Source organism: Vanessa atalanta, chromosome 20, assembly GCF_905147765.1.
Source record: "Vanessa atalanta chromosome 20, ilVanAtal1.2, whole genome shotgun sequence".
Classification (NCBI taxonomy): Eukaryota; Metazoa; Arthropoda; class Insecta; order Lepidoptera; family Nymphalidae; genus Vanessa; species Vanessa atalanta.
Window position 1 is genome coordinate 4,959,720 of NC_061890.1, and position 19,896 is coordinate 4,979,615.

Below are 19,896 nucleotides of genomic sequence, written 5' to 3' on the forward strand. Positions count from 1 at the left end.
GTGTGTAGTATCTACTTAAATATATAATAAATATCAAATTATTTATATATATACAAATGTATAAATATATCTAATTCTAAACTTTTAGACATTGCATTTATACGATTGCTACATTTCATACTAGTTGATAGGGGTCGAGGAAACGTATCGCTTGAGGTTTATTTTGCACTTAGACAACTGGAATGATCTAGAAAATTACACTTTTACTTTTAAGCTAGTGTCTTTTTTAATTTATCTCGTATTATATATTATATCTTTTATATATTATATCTTATAAAATATAATACGTTTAAATCACTTGCATTTGAATTTTCGGATATTAATTTACATTGAATACTTAATACTATTTTATTAATTATTGACTATCGCTTCTTAATAAATGAATTTTCTAGAAATTTTTATGTGCACGCTGTTAATACAAGGAATAAACAAAAACTAATAATTCCTGTTATCCGACTACACAGAATTAGTAAGTTATTTGTGAGGCAATGTGTAGGTACGCCTTTACAACAAACGTCGACTAAGAAAACGTCCAAAAATTTTTCTATTCTTTGTTTTTTTTCAGATCTGAGGTGTTTCTTTCTGAACCATTGGTATAATTTTGACAATAAATAAAAAAGGAATACTTCTATATTTAATAAAGATATTTGAATTTGTGGATATTCAAGTTTTATACAAATATTGTGGCTTTTAAAATTTAGTTTCGAACTGGTTTTCAAATAATTCATTTGAGCTTTAGATTAATAAAGAGCTTGGTGTAATAAAATTATATTTTGTGGTTGACATAACTAACTCTTATGTCAGATTTTAATTAAATCAAATATAATTGATAGAGGAATATTAAATATATCGCGTGTGGTTGATATTCTAGCATTTTTCAGCATTTACGCAACATTAAATATGTCAAGTGATTAAGTTTAATCAACCAGATTAAAAAAAAACTTAAAATAAGTTACGAAAACATTCGATGTTCATATATTTATATTATATCTTTATATAATTTTTTTTTCCTAAGAAAAATAAGTGTATTTCTTATGCTCAACAAGATTATTTTTAGTCAATATAATTTATATTGACTAAAAACAATCTCTAAAATTTTATCAGTTTTGTGATCCCGCCACACATCAGCCCAGGCAAAGGGCGTCATCGAGGTATTCAAAATGATGCAATATCCTTCCTTATTAATTTTTTTGTCAATAGACTGAGTACTAAAATGGTGAGCTTAATATAATGCGGTGGTAATTAGAACAGCACTATATATGTGTACGAATAATCTGCCTGTAAATGTACTACTGTTGGGCTAAGGCCTTTTATGGAGATGTTAACCTTTCAATCTTCCATATGAATGTATATCCACCAAGGATGCGTGTGGAAGATTTTTACCCGACAGATGAAAGGTTTCCTCATGATGAGTTCCTTCACCACCCAACACGTCATGAATTATGAAATTAAATTAGTCTCGTGAAAATTAATTAGTGCTTGCCCAGATTAAACTGGTAATCCTCGGTTCAGATTCACATCTTCTAGCCTCTGTCGCCTCGGCTCTGATATAACTTAAATAAAAATAAAGACTTAACAAGCCTCAACAAAATAATAAAAAAAGGTAAAACGAAAGTCCGAGAAACTATAATATGCCTTTTGAACTAGGTTATGAGTGTCAGGCCTTGACACATAAGTTCAGCTGAAGCCTGCTTTATCACGAACCTTCGCAAACCTTTAAGTATTCAAAAGTCGTTTGCTTCACAATTGAATGCAACAAGTTCTTAGAACATTTCATTCGAAGCCATACTTTTAATTTAAAGCTTTACTGTAACGAATGACCAATGTCAAAAGTTGATTAAGCTGATAAATGAAACGCCATTTTGATTTGCATAATAAGCAAAAAGTCTATTGCAGTGGGACCGTAGTTATATATTTTATGTAAATATACTGATTTACGTAATCAGTGTAATACATAGACATATAGTATAGATTTTTATGATAAAGGTAGTCCGATGCCCAAATTTCTCTCCTGATGGTAAGTGATCGCACCGCCTATAGACATTAGCGCAGTAAGAAATATTAAGCATTCCTTACATCGCCAATGCGCGACCGACCTTGGAAGTTAAGATTTTATGTCCCTTGTGTAGCCTACACAAGGGACACTAGCTCACTCACCTTTCCAACCAGAACCAAACAATATTAATTATTGTTTGACGGCAAAATATATAATGAGTGGGTGGTACCTACCAAGAAGGACTTGCACAAAACCCTACCACCAAATAAATATAAATACAAGGGACGATAACAGTACAAGATAAACAGAAATTAAATAAATGATCTTAAAACTAGTTTCCGCCCCCGGCTTTGACCGCGTGTGTGAAGGAAATATATTAGGTAAAATTAGGTAAGGTTATATAGTTAGTTTAGGTAACCTATTAATATGTTTAAAACTCTGAAAACGTGATCTGTGTGTAAATTTTATGATGATCGTTTGAAAAGTTAAGTCTTGAAAGCGTTACAAACAAACAAACAAACAAACAAACAAACAAACAAACAAAAAAAAAAAAAAAAAAAAAAACAAACAAACAAACAAACAATCTCACTTTTGAATTAATGATATTACAATAAGTTAGGACGTCTAAAACTCAAGTGCTAGGAACCTGCCCAATTAAGTGTTTAAAGTAGGAATTGTCAATGTCTATGATAAGTATCTACATATTTGACAATACACCAGAGGGCTTAGTGTGAGTTGGGTCTGTGCCGGAAGCCTTTACAATAATAAATACGTATTATATACAAAGCATTAAGGGATATACGAGACTAGAAATTCATTGTAATAATAATATAAAAGATATCTACAATAGTTCAGCGGGAGCGTCTTGATATTGGATAAATACAATAGTTGTGTAATGCCATCGCAAAACGTAATTAATCCTGAAATGGGACTCACCAGTTAATGGCATTATTCAAATATTAATGAATTGTATTAGACTGGATTTGTTTCAGCCTGAGAATGACCACTTATGCAATGAATATACATAAAGCACATACTACATTCACAAATAACGTAGCTAGAGCGAAGCGAGCCGAATTTTAAAATAGGTTTAATAAGTAGCTAACTGCGTCGAAGGAATTTTGGAGGCGGTTTTTTATATAATATATATATGTAATATACTTTTTGGATTGTATCCACTGATTAAAAGTAGGCTAGATACCAAAAGCCGTTCGACCAAGTTTATTTTGTGTTCGTGTAATTGTGCTCCTACAAACTGTAAATAATTTGGTAGGGTAGTGAATGAGTCAATGGATTTATTACCTACCATCGGTAAGTAATTTTATTGCTCAAATAGCTGTAAATAATTTTAAAATATTTAATTTGATTTTCAAGTATGGCTGGGGTTACATCATCGTACGTATAAAAATCATTAAATCATTTCGTTTGTATATCATAAAATGTCATTCGACAGTGCCTATCTTATAGAGACGTTGTATGTAAAGTTTGATATTACACTCTATAACATTGTGAGGAATTCATAAAAAGGAGGAAAATTGTCTAAGTCTTAATCTCATTGTTATTTCTAGTATCTATATCCCAGTAGTTACTACATCCCAGAAGACTTTGTTAGAGTTAGGTCTTTGCCGGAGGATTCTGCAGTATTAGTATATAGTATTATTAGCATTATATATATAAATCTACCCTTTTGAGTGCATTAACGATGTATAGATGTATAAATTGATGTCTGTTTAAAGAGGCAGAAAAAAATATTTTATTATTAAGTGTTAGTTATTTTAAATCAAAATAGTAGAGCAGACTGGCAGACCACCAACACTGCCCATTAGCATTATTTCCGTTGTGTCTGTAGTTATACTCGTTCACTCACCCTTCAAACCACAACAAACAACCACCATAAGTACTACTACTTGGCGCTAGAATACGTTCAGAGTGGATAGTACCTACACAGCCGGAATTGTACAGAGCTCTACCACCAAGTGTAGTTCTTAGCTCATTTAGTTTTACTGACAAAAAAATAACGTCAACAAAGTCACAAACTTTAACGAAAAGGCTTACCTTAGCAATTTTATGCAACAGGGCGGTAGTCGAGCTGGTCTTGAAGAGGCCGAGTGCGCGGCGTCTGAGACCTTGACCGAGGCATGCTTCCACCGCGCCACAGAGTGCAGTCACCCCTCCACTTTCTTCATGAACAAATTTACGCGTAACAGCCTGTCATGTCAATATGCCAATTATCATCTTTTTAAATCTCCTTAAATATAATCGTACAATTGATAAAAGACATTTTAAAAAGGGAAATAAATGTTTCACAGTTCTAATGTTATAATTAACTTCTAAATAAATTTGTAAAGAGCAGTATGAATGAAACTTTTAAATGAAATATAAAAAGTTCATCTTAAAAGTGAAAAACGAAGCCATATACTTATAACACGATAAACTTAAGGTTTAATTAATTAAACAAATCAAATCAATTCAAACCAAATTAAAATGCTGACTTTACTACAGTAAAGTAATTATTTTTCTCGACGATGATATAACATATCCACTTTCCGAAATGGGAGCTTTATTTAATTGAATACTGTGTATCAGTCTGTCTACTAAATAGAATAAACTTTTTTTTTTTTTTTTTATATTTTTATACTGTATTGGCTGTTGTCTTGTTGTTAATTATAAAAAATAAAAAGATAATAATATATCAATCGCTTAAAACACGTTGTGAATATATTTGAATATGAATAGCTCTGGATTTACATCTGTGACCCGGGCGGCAAATTTTCAGGAGGTGATAAATTAGAAGGACGAGAAAAAAGAAATTTTCCATCTATCGTAAATGCTTTCCTTATCTTTCAAAATAAATAATAATAAAAAATTTGTATAATAAATTTTCTTCTGCTCCTTTATCCAAAATTTCAATAATGGGGCGGGATTTTTTACAGTGCCCAGGGGCAGCGCTAACGTAGAATACTAATACGACGGCAGATCGTAATAACATTATATTATTACTAATAGTACCTTTTGTCCTAAACACTCAATAATATTTTATTGTAAAATTGTCGCAAGATAAAATCACATGTTACTACAAATCTTATTACTAAAAACTTAACGGTATCAGAAATTTTCACAAAATAGATTTTAATAATAAATAAATATTACATGTAAACATGAATTTATATAAATTATACGAAAATATTCCACCCAAGGCTAAGGGTGAGGGTGGGGGTGAAAAAGGAGTGGATATTTATCGGATTTGTTCTTATTTGTATATTACTCGATATCTTCGCCCATTGGAAATTGATTGTAGTGCTTATTTTTCTCTTTTCGAAATCTTACAAATAATGTCTACAAGTGCCTGGGAACTCATTACAATAATATATCCTTTTAAAAAAGGTTTTTATTATTTAAACGTTCACAACAGCAATAAACTTACTGTCCTACTTCATAAAAACAAGTTGTGGTTTTTTTTAATGTTTCGTATTTTTTATGATTCTAGTCCTATTTGACCAAAACTACATATTACTTAAATATTATTGTTGATTTTGCTAACCAATTTATTGTTGGAGAATAATTGATTACTTTAAAAAATTAAAAAAAAAGTTCTAAAATAATCGTCATGGCAAGGCGTTCATCAATGTTATATATATAAATAAAAACATTACATATTAAGTACCAAAAAAATTACATATTATTTAATAAAAAACGTATCTACCTCTTCCATCAACTGCTTAACTTCTTTCTTCACAGCAGCTATCAATCGATCCTTTTGTTCAGTGCTCGGGTCAGCCGACGTCGCCGGCATCTCCTCCGACCCACTTTCAACTGTACAAGAAAAATATATTAAATAAAACCAAATTAGTATACAATGGAACGAGCAGATAACACCCCCAGGGAGTCTATTTCATTTTCCGAGATAGAAAATATCCAATATGTAGCCTTAAGATTTTATCTATAATTCTGAATTTCATTAAACTCAGACAACCGACCGATCGATTAAGGGCAAGGGTAGTATCGAATGTTGTGATTCTTAGGCGATAATAAAGCCTGTAAAGGATTTATATTTTCAAAGAATAACAAAACCTTATTCGTTTATGTAACACATGAGTTTCTCTGCTAAATATTCTGTTAGGCATTAAGGAGTTCTTAATTGAATGTTCTTCATTGTAAAAGAGACACGTAGAGATCGCAACAATTTGAAGCCCGGACCTTCGTTTATGATCTGCGTATTCCAGTAGGCGATCTCTGATGTTTTATAAAATACAAAATATAAAACGCAAACTAAATCTTTTAAAATGCAAGTTAAAAGCTCTTTGTAAGTCTCAAAGCATCGACTTCAAGGTAAGTACATAACGACATGATTATAAAAATGAAGTACGTTTATTCTTAACGTTGAAATATGAAATTCTATTACCATAAAAACAATATTTAATATTGTCTTAGATTTTCGCGATTATTACACATTGAAATAAAACTAGTTTTTTAACGGATTTAATCGCGTATATTAATTATTTTATTTTAACATCCCGACGTTTCGAGCACTTTGCAGTGTTCGTGGTCACGGGCAGACTCGTTAAAAAACTAGTTTTATTTCAAAACAATATTTATTGGTTATAGTATGGGTCAAAGCGTAAAGTAAGTTAGATATACCACAACATATTCTTTTTAGAATCATTGTATACAATATAGTACCTTAATTGTATAGGAAATACGAACGACAAGTGACTGCCCTGGTACATATTTGTTTCAAAAATTTCATACACAATGGCAGATAATACCATAAACTGACGCTTTTTAAATTAAATTGTCATTATACAAACAATTCATTTGCCCTCAAAATAAATATACCTATTTCATTGTAGCTTATAGATAACAAGCGCGGAAGAAATATATTATATTAGCATATATTTTTACTAATCGTACTTTATATATGATTTATTTTACACTTTAATTTTTGTATTTAGTATCTATTAGTGAATTTTGTTTATTATATTCGGGCTATCATTATTTTACGTACCCAGACGTATAAGTAAAAACCTCACCACACAGGGTGATACACCATATACTAGTATATGGTCGTGTATGGAAATGATTATGATGTAGTTATGTAAACTAAATACAAACTCACTAACTTATCGCAGTTAGTTAATAAAATTGTTTGTAAAGTTAGTACTAAACAGACGAATCTAAACACCATTTGTCTTATCTCCACGATTCGAGAACATTCCGTTAGCCGCTACAGCTAGTATCGGAATACTTGGCGTTGATGTTTCGAGTCTCGTTCAGTTCCGCGGTCAATTGGAAGGCAAAGCCAAATTGGCATAAAAAAAGCTTGGTGTGCTCAGCAAGGCAAGACAGTATTTCACGTCGGCCCATCGTCTAAGACTATACAAGGCGCAAATTCGGCCTCACATGGAATACTGCTCTCACCTCTGGGCGGGTGCTCCCCAGTACCAGCTCCTTCCATTTGACCGTATCCAACGTAGAGCGGCTCGAATTATCGACGATCAAGCCCTTTCCGATCTGCTTGATCCTTTGGCTTTGCGTAGAGATGTTGGATCGCTCTGCATCTTCTACAGAATTTATCACGGGGAATGTTCCGAGGAATTGTTCGGATTAATCCCGGCTGCTGAATTTCACCTTCGGACATCTCGTCAAAATTCCAAATATCACCCGCACCACCTAGATGTCCGAAAATCCACAACAGCGCGATTTTTAAGACATTTTCTGCCTCGCACAACCACTCTGTGGAACCAGCTTTCGCCGGCGGTTTTTCCGAACCGATACGACTTGGGAACCTTCAAGAAAAGAGCGTACTCTTTCCTGAAAGGCCGGCAACGCACCTGCAAGCCCCCCGGTGTTGCAGATGTCCATGGGCGGTGGTAGTCACTTTCCATCAGGTGAGCCTCCTGCTCGTTTGCCACCTTATGACATAAAAAAAAATAAAAAAAAATAAAAGAATTGGTCCCTATATAGCAATATATCATCCTTTATTAAGTGTATTAAATATTTATGAAGGTACATACGCAATACACGTATTTAAAAAAACGGATTTAAGTTTAATGTTAAAAATAAAGATAGTATCAAAAATATACCAAATATGTATTATACTTTCTAAATCAAATGAAATCTAATTATTTTTTTGAAATATATAAGCATTACATTTACATACTGATTGCTGATGGCATTTTGAACTTACTGGGATCCTGTTATAAAACCCTATTCATTATCCTACAAAAAGTTACGGATTCTATACGGTCGGTACTTTAGTTAAATTTGTCACACGGTATGTATTGTACTTAAATACATAATTTAATCGTCTTCTCTAAATAACATTTCCTACTTACACTTGCAGTTTGGACCAATAGTCTCAGGTTCATTACAAAGTTTTTAAGAACGCATAAAAAAATACGTTGGGCGACAGTTAAGATGTATATTATCATAACAGTGGTAGATAATTCTGACTGTATTATAATTGTCCAAGTCTCATGATATTAAAAAATTGCGCTATACCTTATTATTTTATCCGAAAAGTCGAGTTAGGTAATAAAATATTAAGGTACAGAACAGTAACCCCTCCGTCTGGTGCATCCTGGGCATGGTACTGTATGTTCATGCCACGAGCAAAGCAAGACCATGGCGAACGACTGATGCGACGGTAATGCCATTTAGCTCAGTCCTGGTACTTCTCTTCACGGTGGGGTCTTGGGATGAATGTGGCCAATGCCTTCGAGAGTCTTCCCTGAGGGGCACTTCGATACTATGGGATAACCTACCTATCTCATGAGGCTGTTACAGGTCCTCTGTCTGTGGACTATTAGTCCAGCGTTTGATAGCCTGCATTATTCCATAGGGATTGACTGATTCTTACAAAACCCTGTTTTTCCGTAATGTGGATGTTGTGCTACCCGGATAACAGTAAGCCGGGCTGGGGTGGAACGGGATGTATGTAGCTTCCAGGAGACAGCCGGCCTGGCCGAAGTTGAAACATCACCGCTCCTAGACGTCCCAACGTCCAACCGATCCTGGAAAGATGTTCGAGCCTCGGGCGGCATTTTGTACAACTCAGGCCAAGGTTTATCAATGCCGTTGCGAACGTGGGCCGACTGCTTCCCAACGTGGTAGGGCCAGGAACACTGTGCCAAGGTTTACGGTACACCTATTTGAGTCGACGCTCTTACCGCCGGCAACAGTCCTCTTCTGCGGAGACCGCGAAAGTCATAACGGTGACAGCGATACAAGGCCACCGCACAGTGTCGTAGACGTGGAGGTGGAATGAGCCAGAACTCCAGCCTATCAAGCCCTGATTCATAGGTGAACATTCCGGTACACACAAAATCGGTCCGACATAACCGCCAAAAGACTTTTTTCCGTCGGAAAAAAACCGCAGAATCCGTGTGGCGGATTCTGATTCCACCAGGAAGCCAGGCACCTTTTAAAAGTTTCTCCTAAGTAATACTCAATATATTCTTGTTAAATATATAAATTAAATTTTTATTCATTTAAAATTAAATATCTTTTTTTTTGTTCTATTAAAGATAATAACACGTAAGCTACTTAACTTATATAATTTTTCATTGCACCAGCAATTGATGACGAGCTTTATCGCATTCAACGATTACCTATCTACAAACTTATAATAAGGAGTGCAATGAAATGTGAAATTAATTGCTTCAATAAAGTACTCGCTTCAACAAATAAGATTAAAGGTCCGTTAGAAAACAAATTTATTTTTCTAAGCCATGTTAAACCGAACTTGGATACAGGGATACTAAGATTAATGACTTAGTACGCGTCAGCTGCTCTCGGCCTTAAGAAAATCTTAAAGGATACCGAATATCCTTAAAGATATTAATCATGTTTTCCATATATCATTTGTATTAAAACATGCGAGAGCTATGATAGTACAGAGATATATGACCGAGCATTTTCGTATAAATAATAATTAATCATATTTCCCAACGCCATCTTCTATTCATCGCTATTTACTCTTAAATATGTCAGAAGTAAACTCTTATGTTACAAAATATAAATATATTTTGATTAAAGGTGGATAAGTATCGTAGTACAGTGATTTATCGTTGACTTTACTTAATTATTTATGTTATTAATGAATACCTGTGAAATAAACAACAGCTTTACAAATATTTGTGTATGTAACCGTATGAATACCCGTATATACAAATGCATGAAACTTTATCGTCGAACATAAAACACTTAAACGTCACATGGTCGTACTCGCCCACAACCGCCGTTATCATTTATGTCAAAGCGATGTTACACTCCAGCAATTAGAATGCCCTACAAAACGTGGCCTTACTCTATTACCATAATATTTACATTACAATAAAAATGGAATGAGTGCCAATTTATACAATATATATATTTTTTTGTTTTTAATTTAACATATACATACCTTTATTTTGAGCGGCCATTGTCGTTAAAAGCCGACCGACTGTATCGCATTATTTACGCGAAGAACCACACATATCTCACTTATCTCGATTTTATTATTCCGAACCGTACAGAACGTGTTTACAATCTCACTGATGGTTGAAAATGGCTTGTTTAGTGGAAAAATCGATGTCGCGCCGCGCGCAGTCGGCTGCTAGCAGTACGTAAGTGAATAGGTCCTGAAACAGCGAACATAACTATCGTATGATACTTTACCTACTCTGAAATTCGGGCACGTACCGAACAAAAAATATTTGATTGGCTAGATTGTGAAGCGTGTTGTTTAAAATACTAAGCTCATCCTATACGTATGCAATTTATATAAATATAATCCTATTCTATATTTCCTTTCAAATTTTTATTCTGACTCAGCGGGTCTCAAACTACGTGTGTGCCGAAATTCAGCAAGATCAGGTGCAATGTAAATGTAGGACGAATAATAAAAAGAAATACACGTTATTACAAAATTAATTTCGTCATATTAATTTAATTTAAATGTGCTTGTGTTTATACTTCGAGGGCTTCGTAATAATGGACGCTAAGGGGAAATTCCTTTTTTTCGTTTTTTGCTGCTATATAATATAATAATTAAAGTTTTAAAAAAATGTATAAGTATATATCTCTACATATATTTTTATTAGTTGATCGAAATAATAGCAGGGGTATAAAGGGGTATTAGATAGATAGATAATAGTTCTATGTATGTATTTTTTTGAGTTTTATTAAAACCACTAAATATTATATAATAATCCCTTGTGAGTACTACCAGTAACTAAATTTTTCATATATAATTACGGGGTATTTCCAGTTGTAATCTTCACAATCGTAATTAATGTGTTTCAAAACTTTACGACCTGTCCAAACTTAAAAGTCACCACAGTACACATATTTTGTTTAAAATGAAATTTGTTTATTCTTTAAAACTATCCATTTGTTGAAAAGCCGGCAACGCACCTGCAAGCCCCCCGGTGTTGCAGATGTCCATGGGCGGTGGTAGTCACTTTCCATCAGGTGAGCCTCCTGCTCGTTTGCCACTTTATGACATAAAAAAAAAAAAAAAAAAATTGTTATGAAGCCCTAGACACGAAACATGTTATACCTACCTACTTAAACCTAGTCATTATTTCAGTACCATAAAATAATACAAGAGTATTAAATATAAGAATATTGTCTTTATGTACCTAAATGACATCATATTATTTTACAAAGACAAATCACTTTTTCTGAGTCAAAAGTCTCACTCGCAATTTTATTTCATTCATTATTTGATGGAAAATGTGATATTATATAACATTCTAATAATCCCTGTCCTGTTTATCTTTAACATATGATTCGTGCTTATTGTTTTTTTTTATTTTAGATATAGATCGAAATGGATAGGGTGGATTTATATCCATAACTGTGGTTTAACCGTTGAGTCGGCTATTGGGACATGAAACCCGAAAAAGTTTGTGCTTGTTGGTTACATGGTACAACGAGGGTGGATATTAAATGCTTAATATATATGATATTTGTATTTTGCATTAAATTTATAGACGTTCGAGACTCGGAAAGGTTATGTGGCTATTGAGTAAAACCACACAAAACTTAATATGATGAATGAATGTAAGTACCTAATATGATGTTTGATTGCACGTTTTCGAAATCTACCCTCATAAACCAGGTTTTTGTATTTGTGGAACGAATCAATATCTTAATCGAGCGATTATATTTATACTTATTATATTAATTATATACAACTATACCAAAATAAATGTTTAATGCAACCGACATTATTTATAACTCTTAGGACATATATTGTATTTTCAGTTTTTTATCCTGTTGTTTAATATTTTTAATCATCCGCTGTACCTAAAATATGGATAAATAATCCTATTATAAAACTGAATTGCAATTTTTTGATAATTCTTACGATGATACTTTATAATATCGTTTAATTTTAATTCATTACTTAAGCATAACTCACCTTTTTGCTATTTTTTAACTCAGTTCATAAAACTCGAATAGCCCGTTTACGATTTATAATTTTATAGTGACTGCCATATATGACTGCGATTAAATCTAATCATTTTATTTTCTTTAACCGCGCTAATGCAATAATTAACCTATTTTATACACAAACACTGATAATGTAACAATAATAAATACCTTAAGGACACAAAACTAAAAAAAAATAAACTAAATCATATCTTTTTACAGGCTATACTTTCACGTTATTTTAATATAATCAAGGAAGTAGTTTTATATACTCCTTCTATAACACATTTAAAATGCCCGGTAAAAACATACAAAAATGATTCATATTAAATAAACATGTCAAATTTGATTATAACGATTAGTTTCTATGACTAGCACTCGGTTTTTTACTTTGGTCACAAAAATATGGAATTTTTATAGCTCAATTTAACCTATGAGCATCATCTTCTTTCATTCTGCAATTAGTTAGTTTTTATACAATATTCAAAATTTATTCACAAATTATTTTAAGTTATATTTAAAAAAACACAGAATTGATCTAAAGGGTGGCTGTCTGGTTTAATACCTTTACCCTATTAAATAATAAAGAATGACTCAAAATGTCAGTGTCATGATTTTCAGAAGTCAATAGTATTTCGTAAATGATAAACAGACAAAGTACCTTTAAATACACAGTAAATAATAAAGTTTGATTCAAAACATGAAGGAGACAAAAATGTGTACTCATTTATCGGGTGGCCGATTGAACGTCGCAATACTACAAGAAACGATGAGAAAAGAGTTATTAAATCTCTTACAAATATGCGAAGGAAAAAAAGTAAATTAATTAAAAGTATAATTATGAAATTAAATTAAATAATTAAAAAAAAATTTCATCGATAACGATTTCAGGTAATCATTTGGGATGAGTGGCTTGCTGGACCAGTTGGTCTCGTAGCTCAATATTCAGTGTTGAAGGAACACGAAGTAGCTGATATGTTTCCTCTCAGACCAGGCAGTCTGCCTACTATATCTGTCAATCACATCATATTTATTGCTCGGCCAAAGCTTGTACTAATGGATCTTGTTGCAGATTACATTCTTTCTTTAAGGTTTGTAATCTATTTAGTAAAAAATGAAATATAAACACTGTATCTTGGTGACTTTATATGGAGCGAGAAGTGGCTTAACGACCACATTCAGTCGTTGTATCTGGCTTAACATGTATAGCTGTTTTCATTATGAACACACATTTATAGTTCAACTCCAGTAGAAAATTAAGTAAAAAAAGATGATTGCCTGAGGATCCAGGAAGCGAAACCCTATGTTGGTGAACAAAATAAGTACATATGAAAGATATATTATTACCAACATTTTAAATTAAATAATAGTTTTTTTTATCTCATTTGTACAAAAAATAACTCTTCACCACATTTTACAAATAAAACATGAGCAATACACCAATTATTAGCTATGTAAATTTCTCCTACAACATTCAGGTTTTCTAACAATGTTTTTCTTCACCATGATATACCAGACAATTGTAAACAAAAATATCTTCAGCAAGCTTAGAATCCACAACATCCAGTTAAAATTCACTTTTACTATGGCATAATGTAATGATATTTGTGTTACATAGGTCAAAGCAAAGTTCACGAGTTGAATTTCATCTCTTCTTTGTACCACGAAAGAGTGAACTATGTGAAAAACATCTGAAGAACAGAAGTGTATTAGCCAATCTTTCACTCCAGGAATTCAAGTGTGATATATTCCCCTTTGACAGTGATGTTATGTCTCTAGAACTCCAAAATGACTTCAGGTAAGGTAATCATAATAATCTGTTTATTTTATAGTATATATTTGTAGTAATATTATAAATGCGAAATTAACTCATTTTGTCAGTCTGTATGATGCTATTTCATGGCCAAACCACCAAACAGAATTTGATTAAATTAGTTAGGAAGCAAGCTTGATCTTGCCTAACACCTGGCAACCAACCCTAAACGCCATCAAAGCCACATTCAACAACTAATAGTAGTATAAACTATGTTGTACAACTAAAATAAATATATTTATAGAAATAATGTCTAAAATATTCTAATTGTCATATTGAAACCATTTATATTGTTATATTTACTTAAATATTTTGATTATAGAGAAAATTATTTGGAAGGAGATCCCACATGCTTGTACAATGCAGCACAAGCAATCCGCACTATACAGCATTTGTATGGTATAATTCCTAGAGTTTATGGAAAAGGGCAGGCTGCTAAACAAGTATGGACTTTTTTTTTTAGATACATTCAATAAATATTTTAGCTAAGTTCAAATGTTTTAGCTAAGAGACCATTTGATGGTGACTAGTTCGTTGCCTACAACCTGAGCACTGAAGTAATTCTCTCTGTCACTAACCACCCATGGTCAGTGGCAAGAGTGGATGAGATAATAAAATTGTAGGAACATAGTTGGGACTAAAGATGTTATGTTCCTACAATTTTATTATCTCATCCAAACTTCAAGCTTTTTTGTAAATTACCATTTTTAAATACTGTCTGAAAACTCTACCATAGAGTATTATAATTACTATTTTTTATGTCATAAAAATTATAGGCCTTTTTTATAAAAGAGAAGAAAGTTAAAGTGGTCACCACTGCCTATTGACATAGCCACTGTAAAAAATATTAACTATTTCTTAATTTTTAAAACTAACTACTAATTGTACAAAAATTGTATTTTGTCTATTATTTTATAGGTGTGGGACCTCCTTTGTCGCCTGAACAAAGAAGAGCAAGGCTCTAGTCCGCGTGGCGTCTCCACTGCATGTATCGACCAGCTCCTGCTCTTAGACCGTGCTATAGACTTCACTAGCATTATGTCTACTCAACTCAACTATGAGGGATTAATTGGTAAGAACGTTTGTTACTAAATCACGCCAACACGGCTGTACCGAAAATTTGCCACAGAGATATTATAGTCTGGAATATCACATAGGTTACTTTTCGTCCCGGAAAAATGTATCTAACACCTGGAACACATACCCCTTCATATACCTAGTTGAAGCCACTGCTGTTAACTAGTATATTAAAAAAATAATAAACTTTCTTATTTAATGACGATTTTATTTAATCTATTTTTATTTAAACCTTTTTTGCCACTTAATGTAGATGAACTATACGGTATAAAGAGCACAACAGCAACATTCCCCGGTCACAAGTTCGTGAGCCCGGACGACGCGAGTCCCGAAGTGACCGCGCGCGAAAGGAAACGCATAATACTTAACTCCGGTGAGGAACTGTTCACAGAACTAAGGGACTGTAACTTTACCGTGGTAAGTGTCTGCCTGTCCTTTACGTCCCTTGATTTTTCTGATAGAATTTAAGAATGAGAGAACTTTCTGATTGCCAAACAGGACAAAATTAAAGAAAAATGAGTATGTGGCGAAAAAGCCTCAGTTCCCTTTACCTTGGTAAAATACGCATAATCAATAAACAATTATTTTACAAACAATAACAGATAACAAATGAGCATTTTACATTGAATTATGAGCTACTAGTAAATAGACATAATAATTGTCTATGAGATTTAATTAATATTCAAAATATTTATCTATATATCTGACAGTATTCTAGAGAACTATGTATGAGTAGAATACACGCATAGTTCAGATATTTTACCGTCAAACAACAATACGTAGTACTGTCGCGTTCCGGTTTGAAAGGTAAATGAGCCAGTAAATACGGGCATAAGGGACATAACATCTTAGTTCCCAAGGTTGGTGGTGAAGTAAGAAATCCTATGGGCGGTGACCACTTACCATCAGATAGCATCCCATTTTCCCGTCCGCCTACATTAATCATAAAAAATAAAATTAATAACTTCAATAGCGTTGCAAACATTACTTATAAGTTCGTTCCATAAGGTTCCATCCTATTAATTTAATATTTTAATTTTCTCTTATCGTAGGTTGGAGCTGCATTATCAAAGAAAGCTCGCGTTATCAAGACACAATTGGACGAGAGACACAACGATAAATCTGTACAGGAAATAAAACAATTCGTGTCGCGCTTACCACAAATGTTGGCCAATAAGCAATCATTGGCCGTGCACACCGCGATTGCAGAATACATTAAAGAGGTACATGTTCTAGAATGTTCAGTTTATAGTGATAGGTTTTTGTTTGTTTATATTATGTAAAATATTTTTGAAAAAAATCGATTTATCTAGTATAATACTCAAGTGATAATAAATGTCATCCTCCCAAAACAAGCTATTATATTATTTTAACTGAAATTTTCGAAAGGAAAACAGACATTTTGTGTGAATCAAGACTTCATCTAACCCCATGTCATTTACGTTACAGAAAAACAACTTTATTTGTTATCTGTTCTTTGACAAATGTCACCAGCCAGCTACTGACGAGTTCGGTTTTCTTATTTTATGGGCTTTATTGATTACTTCAACTGTCGAATCACCTTATTGCTAATGACATAAGAGCATATCCCTCTCCATAACTTTTTAGATGACCTTGAACCAATGAGCCAGGCTTTGACTTTATACTTTTCTTTAAGCATTATTTCATCAGCCTTTGTATAATTTAATAATATTATTTTACAGACTACAGATTCATTTGAATTTCACGATACAATACAATGTGAAGAGGATTTTTTAAACTGCATTGATAATGAAAAAGTATGCCCGTTTATAGAAGACCTCATTGCTCAAAAGGCACCCCTAACTAAGGTAAAACAATATTATTTATATTAATAAAGGAATTTTAGATGGCTTAAAAACATATCGTACAAAAAGTTTGATCGTCTACACCAAATATTATTAGGACCGTGTTACACGATAATGTTCTCTGTAGTGTCAGAAAAACAATCGCTTGTATTTAATAAAATAAATAATAAAGTACTTACGGTTTAGATTATCTTGTATAAATTATTTTTTTAGTGAAATCGTTCAAAGAACAAAACAATAATTCGAACGTTTTTTATATAAACATAGTTCTTATACACAATTATTGGTCATTTATAAAAATCATGTAAAAATATTTTTTATAAATAGCAATAAAAATATCAAATTTATCGTTATGGTAAGAAAGTACACAATGATAATAGTTATCAAGTTTATTTATTTTTAATTTAAATAGTGCAATAACTAAATATTTTACTCCACTCATAGCCTTTTTTTAAATGAACGATAAGAAATGCATACGAAAACAAGTAAAAGTAAGCATTTCTCGAGCACGACTCGTTTTTCAAATTCATTTTGGCCATAATGTGTGATAAACTAATGCAAAAAATAATTTCTATGTCGCTGCTAACAGTACTTAGTTACAAACTTCGTTTAACGTCATACGGTGCTCCATCACAAAAGGTCCAATTTTAAGTGCAAATGAAACGAATAGTACATCCTAATAAAATAAAAATTAAATAGATGTTTCATTTTTATGATTTCATTTTATGTGAGTATAATGAATATGTAAAATATATTCTAGGTTCTTCGATTGATCTGTCTTCAGTGTGTAACTGGATCAGGTTTAAAACCAAAAGTATTAGAATATTACAAACGAGAACTCGTTCAAGTATATGGACTTAATACTTGGCTGACTCTCTGCAATCTAGAGAAGTGTGGTCTGCTGAAACCACAGACCGGGACCCGACAGTACGCTGTATTAAGAAAAGTAAGTTTACTTCTTCTAATATAGAAAATAAATTTTGGAGCGGATTGACTTCGCTACTGCAATTTAATGCGTATTATATGTGGCAGAATTTTATCCGACACGGACTTCCTCACGATGTTCATATTCACCACACAACTCGATATAAATCATAAACACTAAGCACGTGCGAATAACAATAATGATGTTCTGGATTTAAACAGGAAATCAGAACAATCTATCAAACAATCAATCCAAATGCGTTTTAAGATCGCCAGAATATTGCTTGATCGCGCATTTTGTGCTTATGTTGGGCCTGCCGGTGATTTTCTTATTACGTTTAATACTATTTTTTAACTTTTAAGTTATATTAGATGTTATTGATTGCATCGTTATAAGACTAATAATTTATTACTTACAGACTTTACATCTCACTGTAGATGAATCGGATCTAGATGCAAAGGAGAAGAGTTATCTCTCGAGCAAATATATACCTTTGACAGTACGTCTCAGTGAGCACATTGCAAAGAATAAGGGATGGACAGGTAATGATTATTATATGTTTTTGTTATCAACTATCTTCACCCTTTACACCCTCGTACAACGTAACTGCTGTTAGTCGTAGTGTGATACCTATAACCATCCAAAAGAATCATGCTATAAAATGCTAAAAGATATTTTTAAATCTTATCCGTACAGATGAGCGCGTTCATAGTTCAAACGCATTATAATTTATTCCTATTCACATACACAAAGTGCTGTTTAAATTTACATACAATACAGCAACTTTGAACCAAAATATAATAATCTTGTTAAGCATTTTTATATTTAATATGCATATTAATACTAATATCTGGTTTTATATACTGCGAGTAATTTTTGACTTTCTCAACTTACATCTGGCAGTTATTTTGTAGACCAAGCTTATAAGTCTGCAGATTAAGTTCCCAGGTTAGCCATAGAAAAGTTATTGACTTCTTCCATCAAAAAGTTCTCATTACCTAGACTGCTATGTAGCTATTTTTAAGTTAGGAAGTGTTTACACACCTGTGCATTCGAAACCGTCTCCGGTTTTTTCTGATGCCCTTCCCATCGGATCATGAGAATGACACACCTGTGCAGTTTGATATCCTCTTTCCAATTGAGTTGATCTTGTCACAAACCAACGGTAAAAATTCTGGCTGTATGACGTCATACACCTACAAAATAAGACTCGAAAACGATAAAAAAACAATAAATGTATATTATTTTAAATGATGATTACAATATTGTAAATAACTGGTTACTGATTATATTTTATCAGAGGTATAACAATTGGTATTACAAACATGCCCCAATTATTCCTTTGATGTTATGACTCATGTAACATGATCAAATAAATGATGACTTGTAATTTTATCCTCATTATGTAAATTTACTAATTAAGCTACTTAACGTTGTAGTGTAAATTTTTGTTTTTAGGAATAGCAGATGTATTGGGCTCGCTTCCCGGTCCAATGCTAGATGAACTACAGAGTCTGCAACCTCGCATGATCCGGCGCAACTCCATATCTAGTGAAAATTCTTCGTCTATAGAAAACCCGAAAGTTATCCTAGTCTTCTTTATTGGCGGTTGCACATACCATGAGATATCCGCATTGAGGAGCATCAGCCAACAAGAAGACTCAAATGTTGAATTTGTAGTGCTCACAACTAAATTAATTAATGGCAACACTTTTATTGAAACTTTAATGGAAGCTGAATAATCTGTGTTCAATTATAACTTTTTTATTTAAGAATATATTATAAAAAGTAATAAATTATTATTTTATAGTTGTTTGTGTAACTACAACTAAGACAAAAA

The 19,896-nt window shown here is 32.6% G+C and overlaps 2 protein-coding genes across 3 annotated transcripts in view; one reads left to right on the top strand and one right to left on the bottom strand.

Annotated features, from left to right (window-relative positions):
* The window catches only part of LOC125071762 (small G protein signaling modulator 2-like), a 47,892-nt gene extending 37,370 nt beyond the window's left edge, over nucleotides 1–10,522 (bottom strand). For both annotated transcript variants that reach the window (XM_047682125.1, XM_047682124.1), the window contains exons 1-3: nucleotides 10,401–10,522; nucleotides 5,700–5,809; nucleotides 4,052–4,204 (exon numbers count right to left, since the gene is read on the bottom strand). In XM_047682125.1, the coding sequence (XP_047538081.1) occupies nucleotides 4,052–4,204; nucleotides 5,700–5,809; nucleotides 10,401–10,419 (282 nt within the window). In that variant the 5' untranslated portion in view covers nucleotides 10,420–10,522. The remainder of the gene's footprint in view (nucleotides 1–4,051; nucleotides 4,205–5,699; nucleotides 5,810–10,400) is intronic.
* A 2,528-nt stretch (nucleotides 10,523–13,050) lies between these two features.
* Nucleotides 13,051–19,829, top strand: LOC125071709 (vacuolar protein sorting-associated protein 33A). Its single transcript, XM_047682058.1, has 11 exons — nucleotides 13,051–13,232; nucleotides 13,307–13,506; nucleotides 14,034–14,213; nucleotides 14,551–14,671; nucleotides 15,147–15,300; nucleotides 15,559–15,722; nucleotides 16,358–16,528; nucleotides 17,009–17,134; nucleotides 17,892–18,077; nucleotides 18,475–18,598; nucleotides 19,515–19,829. Exons 1-11 carry the CDS (start codon nucleotides 13,116–13,118, stop codon nucleotides 19,796–19,798), a joined length of 1,827 nt encoding a protein of 608 aa, XP_047538014.1. The 5' UTR covers nucleotides 13,051–13,115; the 3' UTR covers nucleotides 19,799–19,829.
* Nucleotides 19,830–19,896: the final 67 nt, after the last annotated feature.